Raw genomic sequence first — 11,598 nt, 5'->3', positions numbered from 1 at the left:
ACTAAAAGTATCCATCGAGATCAAATGTATAAGCTGTTAGGGGGAATGGGTTTGAAATCCACATCTTAAAGATGATCATAGTGGATACCCAACCACGATGACTGGAGGATCCCAAGAACTTGGTTCAATGGGACAACTAAGCTATGAGAATCTGTGTGTTGAACACTCGAGTTACCCATTCCTTGTAGAACAGTGAGTGTTCGAAAACCTGCATGTGGTGAGGTTAAGTCTTTGACTTTTAATAACTCTAGAATTCCTCAATGAGGACAAGTATAGCAGGATACTTGAGTTAAGAGTTACCTATATAAGTGTGAAGAGTGGCCGCTTCGATTGAAACACTTATGAATCCAAAGGGGTGTTCCAAGGCTCGTAATGGACACAAACGTAAGAACGAATGAGGATTGAAGCAATATTGTGTCAATATTGTTAACTAAGTATACACCGAGGAGGACTAGTTCAAGGAACCATATCCACTAGGCCGCCGGTATACTCGATAAGATTGACTATGGTAGGTTCAAAGCCACAAGCTACCTTTCCAAATGCAATGTTGTTTCTTAAGAGGACTGAGCTTAAGTGTGTGCATACATCTGCATACGGCTTTCTCACTCATGTGGGGGATTGTTGGAAATATGGTTTTGGACCATATCTGAATTTAATTATTTAATTAAATATTCATTATTTAATTGAAATAATTATTGGATGTTAATCTACGTCTCGAGTAGATGAACGTGGTATACTTGAAGTCTCAAAACCGATTTCCGGTGAGTGAGATATTGTATATCAAAGTTTGGGTGTTGAGAAATGAAATAACACTTGTAATGTGTTGTTGTCCCACATTGGAAAACAAGGGAAGAATACTCTTGTATAAGAATAGCAATGCTCATGGAGCTAATAACTTGTGGGCTTGCTATGGGCTTGGATGAAGGCCTTGGCCTCGCGCACACACACACGCGCGCCGCTGCCGACGATCGATCGAACGGACGACGCCGCCGCCGCCGGACGGGCGGGTCGGGTACGGGCCGCGGCCAAGGACTTGGATCTTGGCAATTGGTGCTTTGGGTGGTGTTTGGGTCCAAACTATATAATTTTTTGGACAAAATACTTTTGGGCTTTTTTTTGGTTTATTAATTTTTTGGCCCAATTGTATTTGTGTTCTCAGCCCAACTAAAGCCCACCCGTTTCAGCCCAAGCCTTGAAGAGTTGCAGCAGTTTCGAAAACTGCACAGGAGGTTGATTTCTGCCATTGATGCAGAATCAATATGTAACAACAAATTCAAATGCTTTTGAATTTGTAACACCCATAACAGTCCATGGTTTTTAATCCTCTTCATTGAGGATTTAATCTCCCTAATGAGCTTGAGCAGCCTATAAATAGTATACTAGGAGCATGGCATTGGAAACTACGAAAAATCTGCATTCCTCATTCCCTCTCACTGCATACTGCTCAGTTCGCCGGAGCTCGCCGGATTGTGGTGCTACATCCGACGAGACGTTCGTCGTTTTACCTTTGGGGAAGATACGCCTACACCGTGAGCACTACCGGGGCGATAATCTTCTTGCGGGAAGAGTTCCACCTCGACTCGACGTTTCATCACGTTTGTTTTTGTTTCTCTGTAATTTCGCTCAAGCTTCCTTGTTGCTTCTAATACGTTTATTTTCTTAGTTCAGTTTTCTAGTTTCGATTGTTTCGTTTTTTGAGTTGTAAAGTTCCTCGATCGTGCATCCCGTTTCTAACATTAATTAGTATATTGTTTCTTTAATTTATTTAGTTATTTAGGCTTAAGTTATTTAGGGCTAGAATAAAGTAGCGGGTTAGGCTTTTAATTGTATGGGCTTCAAGATATTTCTTGGGCCTCAAGTTTCTGTAGGTCTTTAAATTGTTATTAGTGAGTTAGGGTTATGATTATCGTCGTAGTATTATTCTGGACAGCTTCTGTTGTAGGCCTCGCAAGAGGAGTTCGGGACAACGTTCTCGCTGTAGGCTTCGCAAGAGGAGGGTTACTCTTTGATTTCCTTGTTCAGTTTTTATTTCAATTTATTTCTCTTTCAACTCTCTTGTTTTCGGTTTATCTCAAACCCTTCACTCTATCATACTACACCAATGAACTTTGAGCACAAATCCAACAGTATATATACGTGGTGCAGAGTAGTTATCTTGTATGTTTTTTTTTTTTGTAATTTGACAAAAAGATGTACTCCCTCCGTTCACAAAAAACAATCCTAAGAAAAAGCAGCACAAATAAGTGTGAATGTATTGTTTATATATTACAATGTAGTATATATTTATTGAGTTATCGATCGAGTTGTCATCCTATGTCATACTTTTAAGAACTGAAAGTGTTGCTCCACACGAAATCAATCGGAAACCTTGTGTTAAAGTAACACACCAAGCAGCACAGAATAAAACTTGCAGCGGAAATAAATCAACACAGTTTTTTGGAAAAAATTTCTTCAAGTTATAAAATAACTTGAAGAACGCCTTATGGCAAAATGACTAAAGGGAGAATGACACTCACGTTCAATACCTTTACAACGGACTAGGTATTGAACTCTATACACTCTCACTAACAAACACAAAATGGATTCAAGAGCTATACTCCGAAATCCAACAAAACAAAGAATGCTATAGCTAATGTTGTCCTAACACGAGAAACATCACTCCTACACAGATCACTCCAAAAGCTTAATATCTTCTCTCTAAGTTCGTGATCTGAACTGAACTCCTCCTTGGTATTTATAGATCTTCTAAACTTGATCTCCAAGTATGAATTCGTGGGTTGGGAAGTGGATGAGTGGTCGTTGGTTTAGTTTGAAGAATCAGTCAACTCAAGCCACTCATCCCTTTGATTTAGGAGCTCCCAACAACTCCTCCTTTCTCTCTCCTTATCTTCTCTTGCTCCTTCCTTCTCTCAACAGAAAACCGTTCCTTTTTTTCCTCCTTCAAGCTTCAAGACTTCCAGCTCTTGACTTGGTCAAAAAACACCTGCAAACACAATGTGAAGAAAGAGCAAAACACTCAAACTAATCGACACTAACAAGAACAATTATTGTTTTCCATTTATTTTTTATATTTTTTATTTGATTTCCTATAGTTTGTTATGATTTTTAAATTTCTGCATATATTTATCAAATAATCAACAATATTAATTCGATCGATGTTCCAACGTATGATCTATACTAAATCAACATATTCAAAAAAAAAATGTTTGTGACAATAACTAGAAACAAAGAAACAATTTTTATACTAAATCAACATATTCAAAATAATGCACACCAAATGCTTGCAAAAAAGCTTCAACGAATATTTTGGTTGGGACTCATAGAATTCAGGATATAGAGATTACATAAGAACTCATGCATGAATAAATAAAACTAGAAACTTGTATTATACTACTATCTCATTCTTTTAGAACAACCAAAATCTCATAAGCAGCCCCACTAGATACTACTAAGTCAAGAGCATGCTCTGTCTCCTTTCTTCGTTTTAGATTTCTTAAGCTTCTCCTCCAATAGAATCTTGAGCAAGTTTCAGATTGTAACTACACATAAAAAATTGCAAACTGACAGGATACTATCACAAATGTATATATATGCATTGACAAGGAATTTGCAACAGAGAATACAATCGTTTATATACGAATAATATCATTTGCTGATGCACATAGTATCATTTCTATATAATGGAAGTGTAAACATACAAATCGAAACAAAACAGATAGCCTTTTTCAGAAACAAAATAAATCGAAACAAAACACTGAATCAAACAAGAGAGGTTAATCCGGCGAAGGCTCCCCCCGTCCAACACTCAGTCCCTTTCTCTCTCGGCAACTCGGTTCAGATTGAGAACAGGAAAACAAATTTCGGCCATGACCAAACCAACAACTGTGTCTGTGGGTTTAGTTTGTTAATTGTAGATTAAATGCTCCCAGTTGGAGTGTGCTATCAAAGTGTTCGACAGAATGCCTGAAAGGGATTGCGTGTCTTGAATGGGAAAATGGGGCTGGCGCAGCGCAGTCATATTTCGAAATGATGCCCGAGAGAAATGTGATTTCTTGGACTTGTTTGATTTCAGCCATTTTTGAGGAAATATAGAAAAAGATTAAAACTCGTGGCATTGAAAACATGGCCCTCTCTTGGTGGGGCACGCTAGTTGTGGAAAACAAATTATTGGTGTAACGCCATTGACTTGCTCCAAGTAAGTCTTTGGCACCACTTTTTATCCTTTTAGTTGCCTCAAATCTGCTAAACATGGCCCTTACTCACTACAACGATGATGTCCCACGCTCTTTACCTGTTGTTGCTCACCTCTATATTTTCAACAGCCCAAATCAGCAGCGCCTCCACGCCGGCCTACACCGCCACGGAGTTGATCCTCCTCAGCTGCGGCGCGTCGACAATCACAAACGACACCAGCCTCCGGAGTTGGGACAGCGATGCCCGTTCAAGATACATGCTTTCAAACGCCGCCTCATCTTCTGCTTCCGAAGCTTCCACTATGGACCCTTCGGTTTTTCCAGTCCCTTACCAGACTGCTCGTCTCTTCCATTTCCCTTTCACATACACTTTTCCGCTCACCACAGGCCAGAAATTCCTCCGTCTTTACTTCTACCCCAACGCCTACTCCGACGTCGACGCTACTCAGTCTCTTTTCTCTATCACTGCGAATTCCTTCACCCTGTTGGGAAACTTCAGCGCTTTCCTACATTCCCAGAGCTTATCACGACCTGCTTTTATGAAGGAATTCATCGTCAACATCGGAGCAACCCAGAGGCTCGATTTAACCTTCACCCCGAATCCAAAGTCCTCCGCTTTCATCAACGGAATCGAGATCGTGTCGATCCCTGATAAACTCTATTTCAAGGGAAACGACGTGGTGATCAAATTTGTCGACCAGGTGTATTATCTCAACTCCGACACGGCTTTGGAGAATCTCTACAGGCTGAACGTCGGCGGCGCGAGGGTCGCTATCGAAGACGACAGCGGGCCCACGCGCGGCATGTTCCGGGGCTGGAATCCTGACGATGACTACATATTCTTCCGCGATCATGGCTGGAACCAGTATGACGAGGGAGTTGTGATCAACTACACCGCCCAAACGCCGCCGTATACTGCTCCGCCGAGAGTGTACACATCTGCTCGTTTCATGACCAACATCAGCATAAGCTTGGAGTGGGGATTTCCGGTTGATTCGGGATTCTTCTATCTGCTCCGCTTCCACTTTTGTGAATTTCTGCAGGAAGTTACGGTGCCAAACGAAAGAGTGTTTTCGATAATCATCAATAATCAGACGGCGGATATTGAAATTGACGTCATCATCTTCGCCGGTGGCCCTGATATTCCCGTCTTCAGAGACTACATAATATGGGTTCCTGACGACGGAGATCGTGGAAAGCAAGACCTGCGCCTATCGTTGGTTCCTTTGCTTTCGGTGAGACCAAAGTTTATTAGCGCTTTGCTAAATGGATTAGAAATTTTCAAACTCAATGATACCAAAGGGAGTTTCGCAGCCGCCAACCCGGAGCTCACGGTGGATTCTTCGACACTGGAAGTGCCGCCGCCGCTGCGGAAGAGAAAGAGTGGAGGATCTTCTATAATTTACGCTGTTACTGGGAGTGTAGCCGGAGTTCTTGCGGTGGTTACAGCCATTGGCTTCTTGATCTTCCGGCGGCGGCGGAAAATGAAGGACTCGGCGACTAGCGTCGCCAAGTCATCGACGGGGTCAAGCTGGTCCACCGCCAAAACTAGCGGATCAGCTGCCGTCTCCCTGCCCTCCGAATTCTGCAGATACTTCTCCTTCGACGACATCAAAACCGCCACCCGCAACTTCGACCACGAGTTCATCATCGGCAAGGGAGGCTTCGGCAACGTCTACAAAGGCCTCATCGACAACGCCGCCACCACCGTCGCTATCAAGAGGCTCAACCCCTCCTCCAACCAAGGCGCCAGCGAGTTCCGCACCGAGATCGAGATGCTCTCCAAGCTCCGCCACCTCCACCTGGTCTCCCTCATCGGCTACTGCGACGACGACGGCGAGATGATCCTCGTCTACGACTACATGGCCCACGGCACCCTCCACGACCACATCATCAACAACTCCGAGAATTCACCGTTAACGTGGAAGCAGCGCCTCCAAATTTCCATGGGCGCCGCAAAAGGACTGCACTATCTCCACAGCGGCACCAAGCACGCCATCATCCACCGCGACGTCAAGTCCACCAACATCCTACTCGATCACAACTGGGTGGCCAAGATTTCAGATTTCGGGCTCTCCAAAAAGGGACACTCGAACGATTCCTTCACGTACATCAGCACCAACGTCAAAGGCACCTTCGGCTACTTGGATCCCAAATACCTTTCAACAAATCAATTGACCAGAAAATCCGATGTGTATGCATTTGGAGTGGTTCTCTTCGAACTTCTCTCCGGAAGGGCTGCCGTGGATGTGAAGCTCGACGAGGAGCAACACAGCCTGGCCGGATGGGCTCGAATTTGTGTGCGTGAAGGGCAAGTGGATCGACTCGTCGACACAAAGCTCGCGGGGCAGATTTCAGCAGCTTGTTTGAATGTATTTGTTGGAATAGCAGGGAGATGCATACACATTCAGCCACTGGAGAGGCCTACTATGGCAGATGTGGTGATGGGCCTCGAATTAGCGCTCGCGTTACAGCTGACAACAGAGGTGGAAGACATAACTGATCACTCTCAACAAGAATCTCTAGCACCACAAACAATCAAAGTGAAGGGTGAATTAGAAGAGACGAAATTAAAATAACAAGTAGTTTTTGTCAATCATTAGTAACAGAGGATTGCCAAGTCACAAATGTATATATGTCAGTGTAGATTTGTTTTCTCCGGCCTCGGAATTCGCATTGCAGCTTTGTGTAAGCAGTTCTAAGATTACCAAAGATGATATCATGCAGAGAGCACATACTGCTATTATTCAATTATGCTATTGAGGATCAGTTAGATGAGTTTAACAAGTCTTTGGCTGATCTTGAAAACATCGATGTTACAATGGATGATGAGGTTAAGGCAATTATGCTATTGAATGCGCTTCCAAAGAGTTATGATCACAATTTTTGAAATAGAAACCAAGATTTCTCTTGAAATCACGCAGAATGCATGAGAGCTAAGGATCTGCAGAAAGCCAATGAGTCTAAGAATGACTCGGTTGGTGAAGTACTGAATGTGAAAGAGAATTTCAACAAAAAGAAATCCAAGAAGCAGCGGAAGAAGGCCAAGAAATCGGGGCAGAATAAAGGAAAAAAAGCAGTGGAGAAGAAGACTCCAAAAATTGCCATTATTGTCAAAAGTCGGGGCATATAAGGAAAAATTGTTTCAGTTGAAAGAAGAAGCAACCATATAAGAATCAAAAGGAAAATATAGACTATGTAGCTGAGGAGTGTGTGGGAGCATAAGTTCTCATTAAGATCCATGACTCTGAAGGAGCAAAGTCCCCTAACATTCAAGTCTCAAAATTAGGAGATAATACATTTTATAAAATGAGACCCATTTTTTGTTGAAAATAACCATTTGCATAAGTCAAAGATTATTATTCAAAGATCATGAATAATAATTCAACGATAAAATCTTTAGCTTTTGATTTTAAGAGATTGTATTTGATTTTAAGAGATTGTAGTTTGACATTTGATTCACCCTTACACTATAAAAGGGTGCATTGTAATCTAAAGAATATATCAGAGACATTATCAATTCTCTCTACATTTTCTATCATGTTGTTCTTTCTCAACCTAGCTTCTCTCGATTACCATATTTAAGATGGTATCAGAGCAGGTTAACCACCAAAAGAACCCTACAAATTTACTACACACCAAACCAACGCAAAAAAAAAAAAAAAAAAATTCTGCAATCTAGAGAGAGAGAGGAGCAGGTGAAGTGTTGGGAGAGAAGGTGAACAGTAACTTTAAGGCGACGTGGCAGTTACTGTTCAAGGCGACGTGGCAGTTACTGTTCGAGGTGACGTGGTAGTACTGTTCAAAGCGACGTGGCAGTACTGTTCAAGGTGACGCGGCAGTTACTATTCAAATTACTGTTCAAGTTACTGTGACGTGGCAGTTACTGTTCAAATTACTGTTCAAGTTACTGTTCATCTTCTCTCCCAAGGCGAAACTCAATGGGGAGAATTACCCATTATGGGTTAACCTCATGAAACGGGCAATTGCGGGAAAAGGTTTGACATCTCACATTAATGGAGTTTCAAAACCACCCGCAATTGACGATCCCAGCTACACGAGATGGGAGCAACGGGATAACTGCGTTTTCAATTGGGTGATCAATAATATCGAAACCGGACTTGTGAATGAGGTATCACAGTACGCAACCGCCTCTGATCTATGGGAAGGATTGGCGATCACTTATGGAAGTGGATCTGATCCATTCCAAATCTATGATCTGCACCGACAAGCCATGACAATCAAACAAGAATCTATGACACTAGAAGGGTTGTGGATCAAAATGCAGGACTTATGGATCTCGATTGATACCAGAGATCCGAGTCCGACAGACATAGAGGGATATCAGAAGAGGGAGGAGCGCCATCGCCTCTATCAATTTCTAAGTGCATTGGATGACAAATATGCTAATATCAAGAGGGAGATTATGGACAAGGATCCATTACCAACTGTTCGAAGAGCCTACGGACTGGTACGAAGGCAGGCCACAAACGAGGATATCCTCAAATCCTCTGAATCGCCGACCGTAGGAATCGGGTCCGGACTCGCCGCGGTCAACCACAGCCGACCACCACCGCTCTCCAATCGACCACAGCAAGGAAATCAAACCTGGAACAACAGGAAAGGGGAAATCGACAAGAGCAAACTCGTTTGCACACACTGTGGAGGTAAAAAACATACCAAGGAGGGATGTTTCTTACTCATCGGATTTCCCGAATGGTGGGACGAAATGAAGAAATCAAGAGCTGCGTCCAAAAATCGGAATCAACCATGGAGTCCGAATGGACAAGCGACGGTGGCGATCAGCGGCACAAGACCGACGTCAATCGTGTCTGCTGCAACGACTGGCGGGGCGTGGTCAGGCGGTGATACACGAGCCGCCAACGCCGGAACTCCGGCAGGCAACGTCGGACCACCACCGCCACAGACGCGCATTAACGATGAGAGAGGAGGTGCCCTGGCGGCTAGGGTTCACGAAGGGGAAGGTAATGAGGGGTTATACCTTTTAAACCCCTCACTCATTCACAGCTCTTATTTTGTTCAGGCCTTAGCATTATCTTCCTCTAATTCTGGAACACCAGATAAAGACTACCATTGGATTTTTGATTGTGGAGCCACAGATACTATGTCCTTTGATGCCTCGGATTTTATGGAAATTTTTCCTACCCAGAAAAAATATGTTAAAACTGCTAGTGGAAATTTAGCATATGTAGAAGGAGCTGGAACTATTAAATTATCCTCTAAATTATGTCTTCCAAACTGCTTATATATCCCGTCTTTATCCCACAAATTGGTGTCTGTTAGCCACGTAATGAGAGAATTACACTGTAACTTACTAATGCAGCCTGGCTTCTGCATTTTACAGGATACGAGGACGGGGAAGATAGTTGGGCGTGGCACTGAATATCGAGGACTCTACTATGTGGATAGGATGGCTCAACAGGGTGCTGCGATGCTAACTCAAGGACTGGCAGAGGAACAGACTTGGCTTTGGCATAGGCGGTTAGGACATCCATCCATAGGATATTTACGGTTAATTTATCCAAACCTTATTACTTCACACCCTTTGAACTGTGAGACATGTTTTCTGGCTAAGAGCCATCGTCACTCTTTTAAACTTAATAATACTCGTGTGAAGTCAGTTTTCTCTTTACTTCACTCTGATGTTTGGGGTCCAGCTCCGGTTACTAGTGATAATGGGTTTAGATATTTTTTGCTATTTGTTGACGATTGTTCTAGAATTACGTGGGTATATTTCTTAAAATCCAAAAGTGAAGTTTTTGAAAAGTTCACCCACTTCTATAATCTAGTACAAACACAATACAAGAAAAATATTCAAATCCTTAGATCTGATAATGGGGGGGAGTATGTAAATTCCAAGATGCAAAACTTCTTCACTGAAAAAGGCCTTGTCCACCAAACAACATGTCCTTACACACCTGAACAGAATGGGGTAGCTGAACGGAAAAATAGGATCATTTTAGAGATGACTAGAGCCCTTATCATCGACTCCCAAGTCCCTAAATCTTACTGGCCCGAAGCCGTAGCTACCTCTGTTTACCTCTTGAATCGACTGCCAACTCATATCCTAAACTTTAAACCACCCCTTGAGTTCCTAGCTGCTCACTCTGAAATACCCTCATCCCTCACACTGGAACCCAGAATTTTTGGATGCACCGTTTATGTTCATATCCCTAAACAAAATCGTACAAAGTTCTCACCAAATGCTGTTAAGTGTGTTTTCCTGGGGTATGGCAAAAATCAGAAGGGGTATAGATGTTATGATCCTGTAGCTAATCACCTATACACTACCTTAAACTGTGACTTCGTTGAAACAGAATATTTTTTCCACCAACATGGGAGTCAGGGGGAGAAAAAGGAGATTGTCGACTCCCTAAGTTGGCTCCATACGCCATCCACTGTCCAAACAACCCTTCATTCCCTACCTTCTCATCCGTCTCAAACTAGCTCAGTGTCATTGCCAGGTTCTGTGCCAGACGTTGGTCCAACAGAGAAGGTTAGCACACCCGCCGAGACATCTACAACACAGGTTCAGTTCGAGATGTCCAGCGAGTCGACCCCACTATCAACCCCATCTTCAAATCCTGGGGTAAGTAATCTCAATAGTTCTCAAGTTAATACTAACATTGAGGAACAGAGGGATGAAGACACTGACACAGAAACTGGAAGGGATACGGATGAAGATGATGAACGTACTGAGTTAGCAGGTGCCACAGATCAGTACACATTGCCTCCCCGAAGTACAAGGGGAAAACCACCAAAGCGATACTCTCCAGACTGGCAGGGACGGAAGACTAGGTACTCGATTGCCAACCTTGCCCAAGGACAACTCACAGAGATGGCACGGGCCTTTGAAGCAGCTCTTTATGAAGAGGAGGATGTACCCCAGACAGTAGAAGAGGCAAGGAGACATAAACATTGGAGGGATGCCATGAAGAAGGAAATGGATGCACTAATTAAGAATGGGACATGGGAAAGATGTGTGCTGCCAGAAGGAAAGAGGCCAGTGGGATGCAGATGGGTTTTTTCAATCAAAAGGCGAGCAGATGGTTCAATCGAGAGGTACAAAGCTAGGTTGGTTGCAAAAGGATACACTCAGACCTACGGGATAGACTATGAAGAAACATTCTCACCAGTGGCCAAGATGAACACAGTAAGAACACTTCTCTCAGTAGCAGCATGCAAGGATTGGCCTTTGCATCAGTTGGATGTAACTAATGCCTTCCTACATGGAGAATTGGATGACAATGCAGAGATATATATGGAAGTTCCCCCAGGTTATTCCGAAGAGTTCGATGCAGGTCAAGTGTGCAGGCTAAAGAAGACACTCTATGGATTGAAGCAATCGCCCAGAGTATGGTTCGGGAGATTCTGTTTAGCTATG

The 11,598-nt window shown here is 43.2% G+C and overlaps 1 protein-coding gene across 1 annotated transcript; it reads left to right on the top strand.

The window, feature by feature from the left end:
- The first annotated feature begins 4,179 nt into the window (after positions 1–4,179).
- Positions 4,180–6,944, top strand: LOC130989775 (receptor-like protein kinase FERONIA). Its single transcript, XM_057913876.1, has one exon. It carries the CDS (start codon positions 4,271–4,273, stop codon positions 6,770–6,772), a length of 2,502 nt encoding a protein of 833 aa, XP_057769859.1. The 5' UTR covers positions 4,180–4,270; the 3' UTR covers positions 6,773–6,944.
- The last annotated feature ends 4,654 nt before the right edge of the window (positions 6,945–11,598 follow it).

Source organism: Salvia miltiorrhiza, chromosome 6, assembly GCF_028751815.1.
Source record: "Salvia miltiorrhiza cultivar Shanhuang (shh) chromosome 6, IMPLAD_Smil_shh, whole genome shotgun sequence".
Classification (NCBI taxonomy): domain Eukaryota; kingdom Viridiplantae; phylum Streptophyta; class Magnoliopsida; order Lamiales; family Lamiaceae; genus Salvia; species Salvia miltiorrhiza.
This window is presented reverse-complemented; position numbering and strand designations above follow the sequence as displayed.

What these genes read in the sequence shown, in the direction of transcription:
- LOC130989775 (XM_057913876.1), top strand. Translation starts at nt 4,271, where the DNA reads ATGATGTCCCACGCTCTTTACCTGTTGTTGCTCACCTCTATATTTTCA.